Source organism: Lonchura striata, chromosome 9 (assembly GCF_050655825.1).
Source record: "Lonchura striata isolate lonStrDom1 chromosome 9, ASM5065582v1, whole genome shotgun sequence".
In the NCBI taxonomy this organism is placed as follows: Eukaryota; Metazoa; Chordata; class Aves; order Passeriformes; family Estrildidae; genus Lonchura; species Lonchura striata.
Genome location: NC_140711.1, coordinates 21,725,566 through 21,747,425, shown reverse-complemented (window position 1 = coordinate 21,747,425; position 21,860 = coordinate 21,725,566). Strand labels below are relative to the sequence as shown.

At 52.0% G+C, this 21,860-nt stretch overlaps 2 protein-coding genes across 7 annotated transcripts; both read left to right on the top strand.

Annotated features, from left to right (window-relative positions):
- The first annotated feature begins 1,733 nt into the window (after nt 1-1,733).
- Nucleotides 1,734-8,658, top strand: LOC144246791 (programmed cell death protein 1-like). Of its 6 annotated transcripts, none has more exons than XM_085587812.1 (5): nt 1,738-3,595; nt 5,608-5,940; nt 6,239-6,391; nt 6,942-6,976; nt 7,646-7,838. In XM_085587812.1, exons 1-5 carry the CDS (start codon nt 3,073-3,075, stop codon nt 7,697-7,699), a joined length of 1,098 nt encoding a protein of 365 aa, XP_085443938.1. In that variant the 5' UTR covers nt 1,738-3,072; the 3' UTR covers nt 7,700-7,838. The 6 variants fall into 6 exon arrangements, with proteins under 6 accessions (XP_085443935.1, XP_085443936.1, XP_085443937.1 ...); XM_077785554.2 differs by having other exon boundaries at nt 3,435-3,595; nt 7,798-8,658; XM_085587810.1 differs by having other exon boundaries at nt 1,735-3,595; nt 6,942-7,792.
- A 924-nt stretch (nt 8,659-9,582) lies between these two features.
- Nucleotides 9,583-21,695, top strand: LOC146766659 (receptor-transporting protein 3-like). The gene is made up of 2 exons (XM_085587815.1): nt 9,583-15,775; nt 16,816-21,695. Exons 1-2 carry the CDS (start codon nt 15,630-15,632, stop codon nt 17,588-17,590), a joined length of 921 nt encoding a protein of 306 aa, XP_085443941.1. The 5' UTR covers nt 9,583-15,629; the 3' UTR covers nt 17,591-21,695.
- The last annotated feature ends 165 nt before the right edge of the window (nt 21,696-21,860 follow it).

The window sequence follows — 21,860 nt, the reverse complement described above, 5'->3', positions numbered from 1 at the left end:
CTCGAAGCAGCGATCTTTTGCGATTGATTGGGCTTCCCACGTGCAGCGGATGACACGGCTGAGAAAGGTCCCTGTGTACCTCACCCAGCTCTGAATGGAAACAGTGTGAAGGCACAGCCAGTGCTGCTGTGGAGTGTTGCCACTGCCATGGATGGGAAGCTGGAGGGGAGCATGAACTGTGACAGCGCTAGGTGTGCCTGGAGGTGCCCCTTGGGTACAGGAGGTGTGAGGTTGCACCAAGAGAAAAGGGGTACCACTGCAAGAGTTTTGCTTGGGATGAACAGGCATATCCCAACTGGTGCCAGATCCTGTCCCAGCCTGCTCTGAGCATGGATGGGTTGCCGAGACCCTGAGCAGCAACAGCTCCTAATTTCCACAGACTTTACTAGCACTTCTTGCTAGAGACGGACCATTAGAGTCCTTAGTACCACTGGGCTGGGTGTCAGCTCTGCCCACCAGCAGGTACACTCACTGTCATGCTGGAGGTGACATGGTCCCTTGCCATACCCATGTGGCACCTTCCCATCACAGTTACCATTGCTCTGCCCAAGCCCTGCAGGTTTCTGCCTGTTAAAGGAACAGTTTTGTGTCTCTGTTCCATCCCTCTACTTACTCACTGCTTACCGCTGCTTACTCACATCCACAGGACGCTGCCTGTCCCCACAGGGTCAGATGTTGCTTCTCATGCAAATCATTTTCAGAGATCTTCATAATTTCTGAGAAGTATCAGAAAGACCTCAAACTCTGTGTTTATTTGCAAACACTATTAACCGTTTCCTCTTCTCACCCCAGGCACTCAGCTCCCGCCTGGGTCAGACCCACAGATGTGAATTCAGTTAAACTGCTGGGGGAAGGATCTTTGGAATGTATGGGCTTCTCTTCCTCAGCATCTTTTTGTGGCAGTTTGTGTTTCCTCTTCCACTTGAGAAGCTGTGCTTTCCCTGGACTTCAAGGTCAAGCAGCTCTGGGCTTCATGAGAGATGTTTGATCACAGCTTTCTTTTTCTTCTTCCAATTTGTAAGCGCGCCTTAAATACCCCAGATGCTTTTAAACCATTGTGGGGCTGACTCTCTGCCCTTTGAGGTGAGTGCTCAGCTGACAGCTGTGTGCCCCAGCAGTGATGGCTGCAGAAGAGTGGGCCCTTGCCGTTGTTGGTTTCTCATGGACACAGCAGCCTCCCCGCCCTGGGTACCAGTTTATACCTATTCAAGTGTGCATTGGAAAGTTTGAGCAACTCGTGCTATGATTCTAATCAGCCCTTCACTGCTGCCGCATGGGGTGTGGAGGATGAGCCAGTTTTTCCTGCCTATCCCTGGCTTGCTGAGTTGTGATCTTGGTGGCAATACCCATCACATCTTCCACCTCTAGAAACCAAAACATGTGGCAAGTGCCAAAGAAGCCTCCCCACGACTGGCTCAAGTGCCTGGTGTCACCATTTGGGCACATAAAGCCTCAAGGTGGAAAAGCCTCCTTGCTGTCAGTTTCCTTGTTTCTGGAGTTCAGCTCAGTTTAGTTTAGTTTAGTTTAGTCAGGGTTTTTTTCAGTGGGAAACCAGGAAATTATGAAAGAAGAAGCGATGTCCAAGTCCAAACCCATGTGCACCCTTGCACATGGTGGAGAGCACTCCCTTTGCCACCTGTCCAGGCAGTGTGGTGACCTCTGGCCAGGTGGCATAGAGAGGTGACAAAGTGGGTATGGCACCCAGCCTGGCTCTGTAACTTAAGCACTGCCAGCAGCTCATGAGAAAGGAGTGATGCTGCAATGTCAGGAGGAGACTGGAAAAGAGGGCCAAGACAGGCTGGACTGAGGCACCCTCCCAGGGTGAGCCCTGTCTGCCCCAGCTCAGAACCCCCTCCTTGGCCATCCTAGTTTGGCCATCCTTGTGGCATGGGGTTTATGGCTGAACCTGATGATCCTAGAGGTCTTTTCCAATCTCAACGATTATATGATTTCATTATTCTATGAAATTCGGGGTGGCTGCCCCAGCCCACTTGCCTGCCAGGGACATGTTTGAAAATGAGAGGTGAGTAAGCCCCAGCCCCACAGCTTGTTTGTGGAAATTTGGAAAAATAATAATGAAATCATCATTAGAACCACATCCTTCTTATTAATTTTCAGTTACTAATTTTCCCCTGACACTTTCCAAAATTGCAGAGCACTGAGACTGTGTATCAGTCAGAGGCCCTGCAAGGCCTCCCTGGCGGTCACTTGCCTACAATAAGAAATGCCAAGGCAGGATGACTGGACCAAAGAAGCCCCTCTTCTGTCCTTGGACCCTTGTTACGTCTGTAAGGCTACAGGTAGTATTCTCCTCAACCCTGGCCATTGGACAATTTCCAACATCCCTGTACGCTATATAAACCCCCATTCCTGTCCAGTTTGGCAGAAGAGCTGTCACTGCCCCCTTCACAGGAGCTGAAATTAAAAGACACCATTGTAGAAACACATACAGCCTTCTCTCTCTCTCTCTCATCCCTGCGTCTGCCGAGGCACTTGCGAGCAAAGAGCTGAAATTGCTAAGATTAAGAGCTGAAATTCAGCTAAGAGCTGAATTCACCAGAGCTGAAATCACTCCAGAGTTGCTCGCTAGGTTTGCCCGTGCCCAGGAGCTGGCCCAAGGGACCCAGACAGGCTGTGCCTATCAGCCCAGTGCTGTCCGGGACACCTACAGCAGTGGCAGCCGCGGGGCGGACGGACCCCCGAGCCCCAGGCTGCATTAAGGCTGTGTTTTAGAGAAGTGGAAGAGCGTGCTTTCACCACTGGTTATTTCCTATGCCAGTATTGGTCAGTGTGATGAGAAGGGAGCATGGATGGCAAAAAATTACAGAAGTCTTCTGTCCCAATAACAGCACCCTGGCCCTGGGCACCTGCCCTTACTCTCTTCAAATCTGAGAAGAAATTCACCTAAGGAGGCAGAACTTGTCCTCCTCCCCCTCCCCCTCATCTCCCATCCTATCCCATCCTGGTGGGAACAGCCAACCAGTTGGTGTCCCATGGCTTCTCAGACCCTATCTACCCAGTGCCACACATCCCACAACAGTGGAAGCACCTGTGGATGCCTAGGAGCCCAAGATGACTTTTACTTATGGGCCAGGCTCAGAGCTGAGGCCGTGTCCCTTGTGGTCCCTGCCTCCTCCCTCCATGGAAGCTTTCCCCAAAAAGAGTGCAGGCTCAGAGGTGCCCGTCCCCACTGCTTGGCAGCTGGGCACCTTGTATGGGAACATGCCAGGAGTGCTCAGGGAGGGGAAGGGGCCAGGTCTGGGTCAGCTGATCCTTGCCTTTGTGGGGAGGAAGCTGGGGGCGGGAGGCAGCCCGGGTTTCCCTCTGGGGCAGAGATGGGTACGTTTCACTTCCACCCAGCCCTTGCTGTGTACGACAGAGAACAAGCTGCCGCTGTGGGGAAGCAAGCACGGAGAGCCGGGAGCGACACAGCACACACGGCACAGCACCTCCCGCCTGCCTGGGCAGGGGACACAGCGGCTCAGCATGGCTCCAGGTGCCTCGAAGAAGTCGTGGGGCAGTGTGGAGGTGGCCCTGGCTGACCTCTGTGTCATCCTGCTCTGCTGTGGGCCCATGCTGACCTGCTGCCGCCGGGGTAGGTACAGGAGTGTGGCGGGCTCACTGGCATGGCCATGTAATTTGAAGCTGGTGGAAATGTCTAAGGGCTGGGAGCTTTGTAGTTAAAAATTAGCTCTGGCATCAAGAAGGCAGAAACCCCAAAACTTTTGGGTATGTGCAGCTGAAGCAAAGGACTTGGGAATTCATGGGGCAGAAATGGGATTAAAGGATGGAGAAGGGGACAGGTCCCCAGATCACAGTGCTGACACAGAGCTGTGTTGTAACACAGTGATGGTGGTTGGAGTTTGGTGTTGAGCTTATGGGTTTGCCAGTCGGGTGTGGAGTTTTCTTTCTAGTTCTCATGGCTTCAGTCTGCACCCTTGGGCTACACCTCCTGGTTTGGACTTGATCCTGAGGGATCCAGGATCCTTGCTCTGGGTGAACTTTGTGGGAAGAGGAGAGGTTGAAGGGAAGATGTGAGTCTGGGCAGGGTGAGTGAGAACTCTGATGAGGCCGTGTCTCCCGTTCCTTCCAGCCCGCTGTTTCTTTGGTGGATTAATGTATTTTTTGCCTTGAGGTTGGGGAGAGGGCTGGGTATCCCTTGGAGCAGATGTTACTTCTGGAGCTGGAAAGATACAGTCAAGCATGTAAACCAAACATCTACTTTCAGAAGTCCTCCAAATGCTTCATTTATTTTTGGCAGTGGCACTAGTAGGAAATAAAGCCCTGAAACTGCCAAATATTTCTTGTTAAACACAAGAAATCCAAAACACGGAAGAAATCCCATCTCTCATGTGGACATTGACACAGCCAGTGCCTTCTGTGGGAACTGAGGCACTTCTCTCCTTCCCGCCTCTTGTTTGGTCTCAGCCCTCATTTCTCAGCCCAGTTTTCTATCTGATCTTGTATTTATTCACAGAATTTCCAGGTTCCTCTTCTGGTTCCTCTTCTGGTGATGCTGAGGTTATGATTCTATGGTCTCAGGCCAGAGTTGGAGGGATGGGAGGGACTTTGTGTGCAAGCCCTGGGGCTGCTATCGGTGGTGATTTCTGAGAAGGGAAGGCAACTTTCCTTTGACAGAGACTTTTCAGAACTATGGTGGTTTGAATAGCTTGGTCGGGTGACCCACGTGAAAAATGTTTCTTCCCACTTTTCATTGTTCTGAACAGAAATTAATACAACAGCTGTTCTGCTGTGTGGGGCTGGCTGAAGATGGCACACATTGTGTGCCTGGGCTGTGTTTGCAGCATTCCCACCACGCAGGATGGATGAACCCACTGGGATAATGGGCAGGGAAATGGGGTGAAGCAGCAGGGGCTGGTGCTAAAGCAGAGGAGCCTGTGGCTCTGGCTGCCTGGATTCTGTGTTGGGAACAGCCTGGCAAGCCCTGCTGGAACCCCAGGGCCTGGCTGCCCATGCATACATAAGGAGGGGACAGGCACCTGGAAAGGGATGGCATTCTAAGCTCCAGGTTGTTTTTCCCTGTCAGGTGGTCTCAGGCTGGAGATAACAAATACTGTGCCATGGGCAGCCCCTGCCTGCTCTGAGCTCCCTACACAATGCTCACTACAACATTGTGCAGTGGGGAAAACCAGAGCATCCCAGCAGGCAGCCAGGCATGTGATGGGCTGCACCACAGGACACTGCCCCAGCAGTCAGACGGACACTGTTCCTCTGCTCACTTTCAGAGTCAATCTCAGCTGGAGAGAGGATAACTCAGACATTAAAATACAGCATATATTTAAAAATAATACAACCCCCAAAATCTGTTTTCCCTGGTACAGGTGTTCAGTCTTAATTTTAGGTAGCCCAGAGCACAATTTAGTCTGCTGAAACCATTTCACAGTGCAGTTGCTACCTCTGAGAGCCCCTCTCCAGCCAGTAGCCATAGGTTTGGAATGGGAGAGACATGGACAGATGTACCTGCCCATGTCCCAGAGTGATGATGTGGACTGGGCTTGCATCCCTGGCTCCCACACAAGGGTGTGGTTGTTTCTGAGACCTGTGCCTTCTGTAACCTTGTATCCTTGTATCCTCTCTCCCAAACAGTGACCATCTTCCCAGCAGTGTTAAGTCGCCCTGAAGGTGGCAAAGCCACTTTCTTCTGCAATATCTCTATGGAGAAAGACTCTGGTTCAGAGTACAGCCTCAACTGGTACAAGGAGACCCACCACAGCCAAGCCCAGAAAACTGCTGAGATCAGCCGATACAAGCCCATGACGGAGACAGAGAAGTACCGGCTCATCAACCACACTCCTGTCTTTGAGATTGAGATCCTGAACCTCCACCAGAATGACTCGGGCTCCTACTACTGTGGATTGATCACCTTCTATGAGCCCGACAAAGTGATGGAGAGCAATCGGTCCCAGCTGATAGTCACAGGTCAGCCTAGGGGCTGAGCTGAAAGGGATGGGTCCCGAGCCCGTTGTAGCTCCAGGGGTTAAGGCAGGCAGTAACCTGCTGGCAGAGGACCTGTCGTGGGTCAGGAGAGCACAGCCCTGCCCTGTCCCGTCTCCTTTGCACCCTGGAGGAAAAATGGGACTATGACAGCCTACCTGGGACTGAGCCCTTTCTGAGGACAGCCCCCATGTTCCCCTGCTGCCTTTCACAAAGACCATAGAGGCCATGTTACACTCCTGACCTGCTGTTTTGTTGCCCCTTTTTTGAATGCCTATTGCAGCAGCCCCCCAGATAAATGCTACTGACGAGCCAGAGATGGAGGAAGGTAACCCCTCAGAGCACATCAAGGCCATGCTCCTGGGCATCCTCCTGCTGGCTGGAGTGGTTGTGCTGCTGATCTTTGGCTACCTCACCTTCACATACAGGAGAGGAGGTATGATTCCCCTGGAGGCCATGCAAACCCAGTTTGGGACCTGGTGTCACCCAGATGTCTGCAGCTGCCTGGGGTATACGGACTGGTTCAATGTGTTAAACTCAGCTGTGGCATATCCCTGTGGAACAGATATCTCCATGCTGGGGGGAGAGGGGTGCTTTGAGCCCCACTTGCCCTTTGTAGAGCCCCCAGACCATGTGCAGTGGCTCTACACCACTCGTTAGTGTTGTGCCTTAATGGTTAACTTGAATCCCTCCAATGCACCTTGCCCAGGTAACTTTGGAGCACCTCACCCTGCTGCAGTACAGGGCATCCCCTCAGACACACCACAGGCACCCAAGGACTCACAGAGAGTTATGCTTCACTCCACTAATCCCAAATTAAACCCTAGACTGTGGGCTGGTGTTTCACTTGTCTTTGTAATGCTCTGGGTGTTAGACCCTATGGACAAGGAGGACGTGTGGTGAAAAATTGTGGTGTGCTCTTTGGTGGGGCTGGGCCGGCTTACATGGCGTGCAAACCTCCTCTAACCAAGTGTGTTATTTTGCAGATGTGCAGAAACCACCAAGTGAAAACATGCCAGAGGTGAGTTTTCTGCCTCTGTCACCCTGCTGTGCTGCAGGAGAGCACCGTGGCATTGCTGGGGCAAGGAGGGTGCTGAGCCTTCCTTTATCAGCTCTTCACAAGCATCTCACTTCTTCTGTCTTCTCTGTGGCTGCTTGATCTTTTCTACACAGCTACAACTGCTTTTCTGCACATGCAGAAGCACACAGCCCCATCACAAAATCAAACAATCCAAGATAGGATGTGACTCTCTAATCCAATTCTTCTTCTAAGAAGGCTTATCTTTGACAGTGGGTTGTGTTGCTGTAGAAAATGGGAGGATGTTCCCCTCAGATATATCAAGTTGAAATTTATTTTGCTGCAGCTGGTGCCTGTTTTCCTCTCTGTTTAGCCAGGCACCTCTAGGAGGGATCTGTTTCCATCTTCTCTCCTACCCCATTCATTAGGTGGCTGAAGGCAGTGAGTAGGTTGCCCTTTGCTCTCTCCTCTCTGGGCTGAGCAAAGTCAGCCCTAGGCTCTTCTCCTGCACACTATGCCACCTTGGAGCCCAATGGAGAGGTGGGAAAGGGGCTCCTAGCACAGCCCTGCCTTCCATGGCAGGGTAGGCAGAGAGTCCAGCCTGCCTGCCGAGGCAGAGAGCTGAGACCCCAAGGCTCATGATGTGGTTCCTCCGTGCATGTTCTACCCCAGGTCTGTGCATCTTTCTGCTGTGCATCACTCTCACCCTCCCAGGATGCTTCATAGCTGATTTTGGCACTTGCTGTAAGAAGTGTACCAGGGCTTTTGCTGGGGATGGTGGGTACCTCTGCATGTTGAACCACCACGATGGGGTTACCTTGCAGAAGGAAGACAAGCTCCCTGTGGTGTCCATATCCACTGTGGATTATGGTGTGCTGGAGTTTCAGAGGGACCAGAGCAGCCCAGTGCCCCCCAAGACTCAGCCGGTTGAGCAGACTGAATACGCCACCATCATCTTCCCTGAGGAGAAACCTGTCACGCCGGAGCGTGGCAAGAAGCACTTGGATGAGAGGACTCGACAGCTGCCATCACAGCCCTGCTGAGGGTCAGGGTCCCTCCTCACCAGGGTGTGAGCATGAACAGACTGCCCCAGCCCCTCACTCTGGGAAAATCCAGCGTATCAGGACTAAAGCAACAGAGATGCTGCTGCTGGAGTCAATATTGAGCAGTCCTGGCCACAGTCTTATTGTGGCCATGGGGTGGGTACCACAGGATGAGAAAGGTCCCTGCTGTGCTTCATGTGCTGCCTCTTCACTCAGGACAGGGAGAATGGGCTGAGGCAGAGCAGTGATGCCAACAGGTCTGTCCCAAAGGTGATTTACAGTATGCCTCAGAATTCTACCTCTACCCAGTGCTCTCTGGAGTGGCCATGCTGCTTCCCTGCCCCTGGTCTGAACCAGCTATCAAAGCATGACTGTTGAAGAAAGTGCTGGAGGTCAGAACTGGAGTGAATCCTGTGAGATGCTGCTCACTGGAGCCCAAGGCTTCTTGCAAGCTTCTTGCTCGGAGCAGAGGCTGCCCTATGTACTTCTATTCAGGAACCCCTGGGAAGCAGGCAGCTGGTCTTCTGCTTGTCTCCAGGCATTTTCCTCCTCTGCACGAGAGGTAATCTACCCCCGTGTCCCTCCCTCCCCAGGTGGGAGTCAGATATGGCCATGGAGGTGAATAAAGAGTTTTGTAGCCGAGGCGTTTGTTGACTCGCGATAGCAAATGCGTGGGCAGCAACAAACGGCTCTTGCAGTGCAGGGCAGAGCTGGGAGGTGGCAGCATCTGTTGTGGTTCCCCAGCTCTCCGTGACATATGCAAGCTGCTCTTCCACAGACCTGCTCTTAGGAATTTAGAGAGGTCGGTGCTCATTTTCTCCTTGCCCCTGTCTGAGCTGGTCACCCAGGCATGGCTGCAACCCAACATTCACCCTTTATCAGGCTTGTCTTGGGGCACTCACCCACTCCATGGGAATGAGAATCCCTGCTGTGCCAGGGGTCTGGCTGCCATCAGCCAGGGCAAAGCTCATACTGTGGTGCTCAGTGCAGCTTTTTTGGCTTCAAACTTCTACTTTCTCTCTTGAAAGAGATGTGCTACCTGCCAGAAACCAGAGCGGAAAGAAGTGACAGATGCTTGAGAGAGGAGAAACCCCAGTAAGGAGTGGCTCTGGAGGTAGCAGAGGCTTGCCAGGAGAGTGTGAAACTCAGTGAAAACTGAGAAGAGTCACTTGCATCTCACACTTTGGCAGCACTGTCAGCAGGTTTCTTCCTCCCTTACCCCCAGTAAAACCAGCTCAGCCTTGTGGGAGCAAACCTGGGCATTGGGGGAAGGGGTGAGGCAAGCCAGGCACCATATCTTGTACTCTGTGGGGACTGGAAAGTCCAGAAGAAACTTCCAGATGGGACTAGATGGGATAAATATCCATTTGGGATAGCTTGCCCCTTTCTTCAGGGTAGGACAATGGATGTAGTGTCCCCTTTGGTCCCCAGTGCTGCTGAAGGCTCCCAGTAGCCTCCATAGGCAGTGCCATAACTGCCCATAGCTCACACAACTCATGCCAGTTCACGGTTCAGTCCACTGGGGCTTTTTGCCAGCAGCAGCCCTGCTCTTTGCCCCAGCAGCTCTGACAGAGACCTGCTTTGGCCAGCAGGGCCCAGAAAATGAGGCAGGAGGCAGCTGCAGTGGGAAAGTGGGAGCTCAGTCAGCACTTTTGCTTTCCTGTCAGCCACGACACTGACATAGCTGAGAGGGTGGACCCTGCTTCATATTTTCCATCCTACCTCTTAGGCAGCAGAGGTGCCAGATCTTCAGCACTTCCTGCACTCCCTAGCTGCAGCTATGACTCCTCCAGGTGCAGTTGGGGTGAGGCCTTTCCTCTCTGGTTGGATGGTGGTCTGCAGCTGACAGAGGCTCCCAAGCCATCCAGTGGGGTTGGAGGTGTAGCAAAAGCATCTCCCACTGCCTTTTGGGATGGGAGAGCATCCAGTCTGCAGCAGTGCCTGTGCTCCTCCATTCCCCATCAGCCTGGCTGCAATGCTGCCCATTGCAGGGAGGAAGGCTGGGGCCTCAAGATGCATGGGATGAGTGCTGGGGATGCTCCAGGCTGCCAGACACCATCTCCCATCTCTGCTTGGAGCACAGGATGACCAGCACTAACAGACATGAGCTATACTTCCCTGCACCTGACATGGCACTGTCTGTGCTGGCTGAGCATCCCCAGACCAAGCAGTTCCCTGAGGTGGGTGTCAGGCCCCACACCCCAGTATCCTTCCTGGGAATGGGGAGTTGAGTGTGTTTGTGTGCAGAGCTCTTCATGCACACATGTGCAAGCACACACGAATGCTCATGAACACACAGATGTGTGAGCAAGTTACCAGACAAATTTGTGTGCGCATCCAAAAATTTGCACAGCTACTGTACCAAATACCACCCCCCTCATAGACACACATCCCCTCAGGCCCCCCATCCCTGTGCCACAGCTCCTGCTGTGCTGGGACCCAGGACCAGCCAAGGGGGAGGCTGTGGGTGCTGGAGCTGTGGCATTTCCTGTACAGTCTGGTCTGGCAGTTAAAGCAGCTGCTTCCGACCGCAGTCACCCAGCCCTCCCTCGAGGAGTGGCTGCCACCACCTCAGTGCCAAAATGCTTCGTCAGTCCCCTGAGACCACGCACCAGCTGAGACCTCTGGAGAGCCTCACCCTGGTCCCACACTAGGGTCTTGATGAGGGATGGCCGGAGCCCTCTGGGAGACTTCAGAGACCTGGGACTGGTTCCTGTCAGCATCTGCAGAAAGCTGGATGAGAGGCAACATGCCTGAGCTATACCTAAGCAAGCAAAAACCTACTACATGGTGCTTGAGAGCCAGCCTGGCTCCTTATGCACCCCAGCCTTGATTAAAGGTGTTGGAAACAACATGTGTGAAAGCATCTCTTCAAGAAACCTGACCTTATAAATCATGTCTTGGGAAAACTGGACAGGCAGATGAAGATGGAAAGGAAATCCTTTCCTGCACTTTGCAGCTGTGTCTTTGAGGAGAGCTGTGCCATAGAGCAGCAAAGCACCATTCCTGAACACCAGGGCATTGCAGATGTTGAGGGGAGAAGGGGTGGTCAGGCTGTAGGACAGCAGGGTCAGTTTCAAGTGAGCACGGTCCTGGGCACTGGGATGTCTCAGAGGTTTTTGATTAGGACAGTTTGGACTGGAGGTGATGCATCAGGTGTGTGGTTATTTGTCCACTGGGTTAATGAGATGGCTTATGGGTGGGACTGGTATCTCAGGAACTGTGGTGTGGGAGCATTGCCATGGACTTGACTATCTGGGAAAGTGACTGTTGTTCCTGAAAGAGAAAGGCTGGAGGTGCTGTGGTTGGTGGTGGGAAGGGTGGGCTGCTGTGCAGGCTGCCTGGACCCCTAACCATGGCTCTGGTGTGTCCTGAGGGGTCTGGGTCCAAACCATCTCCTCCATCCTATTCCACTGAGAGTCTCACCCCTCACCCTACCTGTCACTGAGCTGTTGCAGCCTTATAGAGTATCTGTGTTTCCTCCTACACCCTCATTCTGCTTTCTCTAGTTTTGCTTTGAGCTGTCTCCAGAGTTTCTTCTCCCCTCTCTGCTTCCCTTTGGTGGGATGTGATGCTCAATGAGGGAGATGACAGTCCAGATCCTGGTGCATGGGGCTTGAAGGGCCAGGCAGGAGCCCTGTGCCTGCCTGCTCCTCTGTCCCAAGACCAAACCCACTGCCCATGGCACTGGCACAGAGCCTTGGAGGGGGTCCTTATGCCTGGAAGCTTGCTCCTTATGCCTGGAAGGACCATCACTGGACAAGGAGCCTAAACCCATGTGGGGTGATGCCTGCCCATATCTTCACATCCATTAGCCCCCTTAAATCTCTTTCCATTGCTCAGCATCCCTCTCCATGTGAGAAGTCCAGGATGATGGGGCAGTGTGCCCTCTCTATAGTCCAGCTTGGGCATAGCCCCCTTTCCAGAGGAACTGATCCTCCTCTCCTCAAATCAACCCTTAGACAGGTGGACCCTTCTGCTCCAAGGGTTCAGCATAGAAGGGAATCTGTAGCTACTGCTTGTCCCTAGAGCTGGTGGGTTTCACCATGACAGGGTGGCAACCATTCATTGTCAAATGCATTAAGGTTGGAGGGGGACTGAGGCACAGAGACCTGCCATGGAGCCATGTCCCAGGAGGATATGAATTCACCATCAGCTTCATGGAAGCAGAAAAAAGAGGATCTAGGAAATTCTAGAAGAGTCAACCTGCCTCAGTACCCAGAAAACTGCTGGAACAAATTAACACCAAGTGGCAAAACACTGACAGGGCAGTGCTGGGGATGAGAACACAGATTTAGCAGGAACTTGTGTCAAACTATCCTCATTTTCTCTTCATTAGGGTGACAGACTGGGTACCACAGGGAAAGCGTGAGTGATGCTATCTTTGTGCTGCCTTACATTACATTCTCATAAGTAAATGAGGAAATGGGAAATTCTGCCTTTGTGGGTGGATGGATTCTCAAGAAGCTCTATGCCATGAGCAATTATCAATAGCTCGTACAGCAGACACATCCAACAGAGATTTTCTGGGGAAGCCAGGCTCACATGAAAGCAAGATGCTATTGAAAGAGGGTGTAGGGGCTGTTTGGGTGGGGGTTTAGAAATCGAATTCACCCTGATGACCTGGAGAAAAGAGCAAAAATTTCCTGAAAGAATGACTGATGGAAAAGAATTGGGTATGTTCAGCACAGGAAAAAAATGAGGGAAGTCTTCAGAAGGGGAAAAAGCCTCAGTATGAAGCAAGCAGTGAGAAGTGTTTAGCGTTCTGCCCTGTTGCTTAGATGTCAGCTCATCTGTCCTGTAAACCTCGATGTGCTCATGGACACAGCATCCCCACTGCTGAGGGCATGTTCCTTTCTCCAGTCCTGCATGAGGTTGAATGCCCCTTTCTGCCCCTTCCAGGGACTCCTGGCAGGATGGGCCAGGGTATGGGGTGACCCATGCCAAAGGAAGGGATGGATGTCCCAGCAGGAATGGGGCACATGTGGGCCAAGGAGATTCCTCATGAGCAATGTGGGCACTTTGTCCCTTGGCTGGAAGAGTGGGGGATATAGAGGCTGACACATAGTGAGAGATGAAGAGGAGGAGAAAGAACTTTGGGAAACCTTCCTGAACACACAGAGGCGGCTCACCCAGGGGTGGGAGCTCAAGTCAAAAATAAATTCGTGCTGTGCAAAAGCAGCAGGGAAATTACCACCCAGGCTGCACCTTGTGTGCTTCCTTCACTCATCCCACGGAGAAGCCATGACCAGTGTGCTGGAGTGAAGAGGATTGGCAGGGTCTGACCCTGGCAAGGGCTGCCAGCCCAACGATGTCATGCTGTGTGCAGGACACAGCTTGTCCCCACTGTTGCTGAGGCGGGGCTGTAGGGAGATCCTGTAGGAACAGCTTTTGTTTCCAGGCAGGTACTGATAAGCAGCAAGGTGCTTGGGCAGAGCCAGGAGATGTGTGTGAAATGGAACAGGATGTTGAAGCAATTTTGTTTCTGTGGGTTTTTCTAGGAAAGTCCCCTTAGTAAAAGCAAGTCAAAAGCTTTAATAGAGGGACCAGCACTCGGCTGTCTCAGAGATGACTGTGAGGGCTCAGCACACTGTGGGTCGTGATTTGAGTTGTGTTGCCATGACGTAACAGGGCACTGGTTTCCATCACAGCCAGGTTTTGAAGGCAGGGACCCGTTCCCACATGAGGAACCAGGTATGCCCCTGTATTCCCACTGAGCAATGTGCCAAAGGGGCAGTGTTTTGGCCCCTGGGGTGGGAAGTGTGGGGAGTGGTGCCTGTTCCGTGGGGAGAATCCCTCTGCCCTGTGTCAGCGGCCTTGAGGAGGAAGAGCTGGACTCAAACCACAGATCCTTGTTTGGGTGAATATGAGAGTGTCCCCAAGGGGCTTCTCCTCCTCAAAATAGCTGGAGGTGTTCAACACAAGCATGCCCAAATGTAAAGGGAAGGTCTTTCTTGCATTCAACCCCACTAGGGTAAATCTTAGACAATAACACAGAAGGGGTCAAGAGAACAGGCAGATGCTGCAGGGTGGGGGCTCCATCCTGGTCACCCTGCTGCTGGCTGGGTCTCCATGCCATGCTTGGCCATGGTGCCAGCTGTGAAGCCAACCCTTTCCCTACTTAGCTCCCACCTTCTGCACCATGAGATTTGCAGCCCTGAAGACCCCTTTGTGGCAGGATACATGAAGGGGTCTTCTATAATGAACCTATAGACGTGGTGGCCCCAGGGAAAGGAATGAGAGGAGGCCAGAACAATCTGCTGCTTCATCTCTTCCTCCTCATGCACCAGCCCTGAGCCAGGGATGTCCCCCAGCCTCATTCTGTGAACATTGAAAACACTGGTGGGATGATCCCTCCTTCACTGTCCTGCTTGTAGTTCACTGCCCCAGCCCAAGCAGGACCCAATGAACCCATGACAGGGGTCTTGGCAAAAGGGTGGCTCAGGGTCTATCCATTGGTTAGAGCTTTCTTCATAAGCCTCCTGAAGACCTTGTCTTGGCTTGCCTGCTTCCAAGCACTTTCTGTCCTTCCAGTCCTGATCCAGATGATGGTATCAAGGTATAATCGAGAGTGGAAGGAACCTCAAAGAAGGAAAATGTGGAATCTGAAGGTTTGCTCTGCCCTGGGATCTCCTGGTGTCTCCTGGCTCTTCTCTCACAGGAGGGGCAGTGCAGGTTGTGAAGGTGTTACAGGGCTCTCAGTACAAACCACTTACTGGGTTTTCCCTTCCAGCAGCAAAGATTAGAGCCTCCCTGCCAGGCTGTGGTTCCTGAGATTTACCTACATGGACTGCCTGGAGTTAAACCTGCCTTATCAAGTTCTTTCTCAAACTCAAGCCCTGTTATCATTTGGCATCTTATCTAACCTGTTTTCTTTCCATGGGATTCGTCCTGGATTACTCTCCATGGGATTTCCTGTGAGCTGGGAGGCAGAGGGCTGCAGGCGGCCCCAGCCCTGCTGTTTATACCTTGCCTGGGTGCTCTCAGCTCAGAGCACACTTCATCTCTTTTGGTTTTACGTACCCTGCTATCCTCCCCAACTTTCCACCCTGAAGTTTCATGTTAGGCCTTTTTCTGCCCAAATTGACTGAAAATTAGTAAAAATAGCCCATGGTTGGTGGCAGCTATTGAGAGAGATAAGGTTATCTGGAGTTTTATCAGCTGCTGAGTCCTGCATTTTCAATGGGTTTCACTTTCATTATTCCTAAGCTGGGCAAATCTCTCTAAATTCTCCCCACTGCCATGAATGTGATGGGCATGGCAGCCTGGCAGGGAGTTTTTTTTCCAGTCCTTCTGCCTATGGACAGAGGAGCATTGTGGCTTTCCAAGGTCAGGGGTTCATGTATATATATTGAGGAAACACACCTTGTCCTCGCCTTATGGGACATTTCACCTGGCCAAGACCTGGTGCAGTGTCAGCAGAGACTGTTGACCCAGAGATTGGGCTGGGGTGGTGCTGCTCGTGCAAGAGCAAAGGTTCCCCTCTCCAAGCACAAAAACATTGTACAAAGAGGAAAAGTATACGGAAAGGGCAGTTGCATATGTGCATTCAAAAGCTGCAACCTTGACTTTCAAGCTTGGTCACTACCCTATTCCCAGCTTCAAGTGGAACTATGACCACGTGGCAGAGCATTTTTGCAGTGAAGATGGAAGAAATGCACATAACAGATCCGTGGACACTTCAGGAGGATGATGCTCTGCAGGTGCAAGCCTGCAGGCCTGGCTGGAAGGAGTTTGTGCAGTGCCATACTCTTGGGAGGTAAGGAGCTAATGACAGTCCCTGTTGGAGTGGGATCAGGGTTGATGAGTTGCTATGTGGACCTTTTCCTTTTTCAAAATTTGTTTGCAGGAAACATGTTTTTGAGCAAAAGGGAGAGTTTGGAGGTGGATGAGGCTGCGAAGGGTTTCTTCATTTTTATTTGAATCTCAGTGGCTTAATGCCAAACTGGAAAATATGACATTTGGAGAGAATAGTTCAGCAGGTCCAAAGGGCAGCTGCTATTTGGCCAGAATTTCTCCATGTTGTTGTCAAATTGAAAAGAGCTCCTTCAGCAAATAGGGGGAGTTATACCTCACTAGAACCAAATCTTCTGGGTTTGCACTCAGAGGGTGAGGAAAGGGAGAACCACTGCATGCTGGGACATGGGGTGATGCCTCAGCAGCTGCTGCACCTGCACCAGGCTGCAGGGCCTTGGGCAGAGAGAGGCTGTGGCTCTGCACTGCTCATGAAAAGCCCCATCCCAAACATTTCCACCCTGAGCATTGTTCAGACACCCTGCTTGAGTGGCAGCAAATGGAGACTCCCATGCAGATTGTGCAAGATGAAGAGCTGTGAGCTGCACACCTTTTGGCTCCTCAAGATATCTCTTCACCTGCCCTGCACCCTCCACCCACGCCTTCCTTCTATTTTGCTTCTTTTTATTGTCTTACCCAGACTTGGGCTCGATGCTGGCTTTCCACTGAGCTGTGATGAGCCAGCACGGGTGAGGGGCTGGAGTCCCAAATGGGGACCTGATGCTTCCCACTCCAAGGGCCCCTGCTTTTGGCAGTGGGCCAGGATCCCAAAAGACAGCCTGGCTTCTGAAATCTTTAATGCTGGGGTCAGCCCTCAGCTCACATCTATGGTGAACTTCCCAGACTGGCATCATGCTGTTAGGGTGGGGACAGCTTGGTTTAAAGCTTGCATGAGTGAAGTTAGTCCATAGTCTGTGTTAACCCTCGTCCCTACTGACTGTGCCAAAAGCCTCTAACTCAGCATGGGGCACCTGTGGTGAGCTGGTCTCCTCTTTGCCCTGACAGGTTTCAGTGTTCCCAGTGCTTTTGTAGCTGGTCTTCTGCCAAGGTGCACATCCTGTTCCACATGTGCCACTGCCAAGGCTGGGGCACGGTATTGATGCGAATCTTTCGCCAGAAATGCAGGCGCTGCCCTAACTCCCAGCTGGAGGATCCTGACTTCAGCCTGGACACCGTGGAGACAATTCTGCACAACCTGGTGATAAAGATCCTCCAGCATTTCTACAAGAAGCCTGTCCAGCCCTCTGACCTCCTGGAAGTGGTGGTGGATACACCGGTGACGGGCCCGCACGACCGTGCCCACTGCGAGGCCTGCGGGCTCGGCATTTGCAGCAGGGCACAGCGGGCCCCGGCTCTGGATGCCTGGAAGCCCCTGAGGGATGAGGACAAGGCCAGGATGCACAGCATCGAGTCAGGGCTGGCCTGGCCATCAGGAGTCTGGAAGTCCTTAAAAAATGAGGAGGAGGCCGGAATCCATTGCACGGAATCATGGCCATCCCTGGGATCAGATGACTGCAAGCCCTTGTTTGGTGTGGGCAAGGCCAGGACCCATCACACTAAGTTGCAGTCAGCCCCAGCATGGGTTGCCTGGAATACAAACGTGTCCAGGACCTCTCAGACCTTGAATCACCAGGGCTTAAGGCCCCGTGAAGCCTCGACCCACCACCCCTCATCCTCCAACAGCAACTTCTCCTGGAAGTGGTGCTGCTGCATCAGCAGCTCTTTGCTCTGTGTTTTGGCACTGATCGTCTTCATTGTGCTTTATTTTACCATTATGTAGAGGGACCTGGGGATCACAAAGAGGAATCAGGAGACCAGAGAAGCTGATGAACTGTCTGGAAAATTGGGTACTCAAGATCAGCCCTTGCTCTTGGCTCAGCAAGCTCCCCAGCTCCTGGTGGCATGCCAACACATTGGGGTGCCTCAGCCAGGCACCTTGTCCCACAGCCTCTGGAAGACTGATGGGTCTGGTGGATTCTTATGGGACATATTCTATATGAGGATGAATCTCCCAGCTACCTCATGCACAGGATTAGGTTTATTACTTGCAAGAATAAAACAATACCCTTCTCCTCAGCCCAAAAATGCATTTGTGCTTTTTAATTTCTCAAAAGCCTTTTCTAGGTGTGTGTGGGCATCTCGAAGGGAAGCTTGGGGCTGTTTTTATCTACCAGCAGAGCTCTGCTTCCAGGGAGGCACGTGCTCAGTCTGCCCTACCTTTGCCCAGCTGTCTGGGTACCCTGCAGAGGGGGCAAAGGGTGCCAAACTTGGCAAGTGCAAGAAGGCTGTGGCAGCAAGTCCAAAGTCTATGCCCCAATTATGCAGAAATTGCAAGTATTGGGCTACAGGGTCTGGGCAAAGGTGAAGATGCAGACTCTTGCCTTCTGCTACTTCACCTTGCTGGGCTTTAGGGACCTGGTGGGTGTCATAAAGTTGAGAGGAAATGTGCTGTCCCCATGCAGCCTAACATCTTGACTCTTACCTTCCTTGCAGGGGAGCTGGGCTCCTGCAGAACTTACCTGTGGGCACAGCATGTCCTGTGGCCACAGCTGATTTCAGCTGCGATGGAGATAATTTTCATCTTTTTAGCTGTTACTACACTGTACTTTGGTTTTAATATGGGAATAATCATGTTGATAGCACACTGATGTTTTAGTAGTTGCAAGTAGTGCTTACTCAAAGTCAAGGACTTTTCTGTTTCCTGTGCTCTGCCAGTGGAGCAGGTGCACAAGGAGCTGGGAGGGAGCATGGCCAGGACAGTCCCAGAGCCCAAGGGACTTTCCACACCATAGATCATCGGGCTCAGTGGATAAACTGGAGGAGTGGGCTGGGAGGGGCTGATTGCTCTGGGGAATGGGCTGGGCATCGGTCAGAGGGTGGTGAACAATTGTATTGTATGTCTCTTATCTTTATTATGTCTCTATCTCTCTGTTAATGATTGTTGTTATTATTAATATTTACTTTGTTTCAATTATTGAACTGTTCTTATCTCAACTCACAAACTATTTTCCAATTCTCCTTCCCAAACTGCTGGGGCAGGGTGGTTTGACTCAGTGAGAGGCTGTACTGTACTTAGTTGCTGACTGAGCTTAAACCACAGCAACTTGAATAAACTTTTGAAATAGCCTGTAGCCTATACATCACAAGCCTCAAACACAACCATGGTTACCAAGGTCTGTCTTCTCCAGGATCCTGGGGTGAGCAAATGGTGGTGGGGGGGGGGGGGCATGGTGTGCCCTGTGAGAGAGAGCATTGTGAGGGCTGTCACCTGGGAGTGCACTGGGGACATCACGGATGCCATGGGAAATCAATGTCCACGGGGCCACAGGAGAATTCAGGAGATGCAACCATTCCCTGGGGAAGCGAGGTGCCAGTGATGAGCATGCAGTCACCGGCTCACTGCTGAACCCTAGATGGAAAGGTTTAGGAGCAATTTAAGAGGCAGCACCCCTTGGTGTGCTTGCAACATTCTCATCATGGCTTTTGTTTTCATTTGATACCTCTCAGAGAGGCTGGCCAGTGATCCTGGCTGGTGAATGACTTCTATTAACTCCATCAACTTCCTGGCTCACTCTGCTTCAGTGGCCCCAGGCACCTGCTTCGCTAGGATGCTGATTGCTGGTGTTAAGTGGGGGTTTCTAACACATTCATGGCTCCCTCTTCTTTGCTGTTTTCTTTGTGATTCATTGCCTGTGTGATGGAGGAGCTGAAACACAGACACCAGGGGACATGCTGCTTACCTGAGTAGAAAAAGCTGAATTGAACAACCCCCAAACTACTTCAGGTACTGAAATTGATTTTAGGCCTGTCTATCAAATTAGGCCAACAAGGAGCAGACCTGCAGAACCACTGAGGTAGCTGTATCCATCCTCTCCTGGCTTTGCAAATTATTTGATCCTGAAGATGGGTATGATATCAAAGATTTTGTGACAGAATTAGTCGAAGAATGATGGACTGAAGGGAAAAAAACCAAACAAACTCACTGTGGCTCACACAACATCAATCCCTGGCTGTGCAGCTTCCCAGGTGCTATCCTCTCCTCCCTGCAGTATTCTGAAGAGCCTTTTATGGTACTTTTTCTGCTACGGTAAGGTTCATCTTTATTCTCAGCTAGGCAACCTGCAGGCTATTGGTTAAAAAAAAAAATATAACAAGAAAACGCTGCGTGGTCCAGACGCCGTGTGGATTTGGTTTCTCAAGCGCTCTAATCTACTTTTATCCCACCAACCCTTCCCTTCGCCAGCGCCTTCTCTCCGCATCCTCAGCAGCCCTGGCCACGGAGCCACCAGATGGAGCTGCAGATCTCCGCACTGCCCTGGGAACCAGCGGCACCAGTGACCCGCCAGCACTGGGACGGGACGGCGCTCCCCACATGGGGGATGCCCTCCCTCCTATTTCTGTGGCCAGCCGCTGCCCTGTGGCGTGGTCCCCCCAAAGCCCACGTACGTGGGGATTGTTCTGTGGGTTCTGCCTCTCACGCGTGCCTCTGCTGCGGCTCTGCCGGGGCTGTGCTCGGATGAGGCTGATGCTGCAGCCCGGACCAGCTTCCTTCCCTCCTGCGCTGGGAGCAGGCGCTCCCTCCCTGCCAGCAAAGATATGGCCAAGTTTCTCGCTGCCATTGCCCACAGCCCTCTTCCTTCCATGCTGAGGTTTTCCCAGCCCATTACCATGTCTGGGTGTCACCCTATTCTTTTGAGAGTTTTAAAGTTTTTCTAAAGGTTCCTATCCCTTCTGATATTTACATATTTCAATTGAGTTTTCTCACACACTGTTCATGTAAATAATAATTGTTTTGCATTCTTCTTTGTGAGTGGAGAGAATTGATAGACTGTTAGTTTGACCGGTGTAGTTGGAGAGGTAGCAGTTTCACCCTTCAATCCACTATAATTTTTGCTATTGTATATATAGTGGAGTCAGAAAATAGTTTGCTTTTTTGGGTTCTTTGTCTTTACTTTTACATCTAGCCTGCTTCTGTGAGTTATTTTGTGTCACAGTGTGACATCTGGGCTGTCTGCCACCTCCCCAGCCACCCAGCTGCTGAGTGGGAACTCCCTCATCTCTGCCTGAGATGTCAACTCTGGTGGAGACTACATCCCTGCAGGAGTCCTTGTTTTCCTGCTTGAGTCTCTCTGCTCTTATACAAGGGCAGACCCACCTCTTGCTCCCCTGCAAGGTTTTACATACCTCCTGTGCTCCCCCTTCCATGGCCTTGTGTGAATATGCTCCTTTTCCCCTGGTCGCATCCTTGCTGCTGCCTTCTTGCCTGCCTGTGTCCTCATCCTGTGCAAGCATGTCCCCTCCCTCATGCAGCCCCTTCATCTCCCCCCCAGTACTGAGAGCCACCTGTGCATACATGGGCTTCTCAGCCATGGCCTCATTTTTGGGGTCTTTTCCAGGATACCCCTTTCTAAACATGCAGCTCTGACCATTATTAGTTTATTAGCAAACTGCCTTCAAAATTCTGCTTTCTGTGACTTTTGAGTTCAGAACAAGCACTTCTGGCCTGGTCAGGCCCCCAGCTGTCATGGGAGCAGCAAGCCCATCCCAGGGGACGAGGGGAGAAGGATGCTCTCTCTGTGGGTTCTGTGCAGGTCCTGTCTGCCCCCCAGTCTGTTTGAGATTGGGCTCTGCTACAGCCAGCTCTCAGCTCATGCCTGGCACTCACAGCCAGGGACAGCAAAACTTCACCCAGAGATGTTTTGCTGGCTTTTCAGCACAGCCAGACTGATAAATAGCTGTCTCCACGCCTGTCTCCCTGGAGAGAAGCTCTCACCACTCTGGCAGGTTGCGAGGTGCCAGAAATGCAAAGCCCGTTGTTGGTGTCACTTTTCTCCTCGGCTGCCTGTTCCCAGCCCAGCCTGCAGCCACCGCAGTGCCCGTGGGTCACTCGGGGCTGCACTCCATGACCAGGGGCGAGGGCTGGGCTGGGTTGGGCTTTCCCGGCAAAGCTATTGACGGGAGTGGGGGAGAATCTGTATTCACCAGTGATCTGTTCAAGGCCAGTAATTTTTTTTAATGTGCCCCAGGGCTGTCTAGGCTCAAATCCTACA

Excerpts from the sequence above, each read along its gene's own strand:
- LOC146766659 (XM_085587815.1), top strand. The coding sequence starts at position 15,630 with ATGACCACGTGGCAGAGCATTTTTGCAGTGAAGATGGAAGAAATGCAC. Across the intron at positions 15,776-16,815 it reads CAGTGCCATACTCTTGGGAG|GTTTCAGTGTTCCCAGTGCT; the intron begins GTAAGGAGCTAA and ends TTGCCCTGACAG.
- LOC144246791 (XM_085587809.1), top strand. The coding sequence starts at position 3,073 with ATGACTTTTACTTATGGGCCAGGCTCAGAGCTGAGGCCGTGTCCCTTG. Across the intron at positions 3,596-5,607 it reads GCTGACCTGCTGCCGCCGGG|TGACCATCTTCCCAGCAGTG; the intron begins GTAGGTACAGGA and ends TCTCCCAAACAG. Across the intron at positions 5,941-6,238 it reads GTCCCAGCTGATAGTCACAG|CAGCCCCCCAGATAAATGCT; the intron begins GTCAGCCTAGGG and ends TGCCTATTGCAG.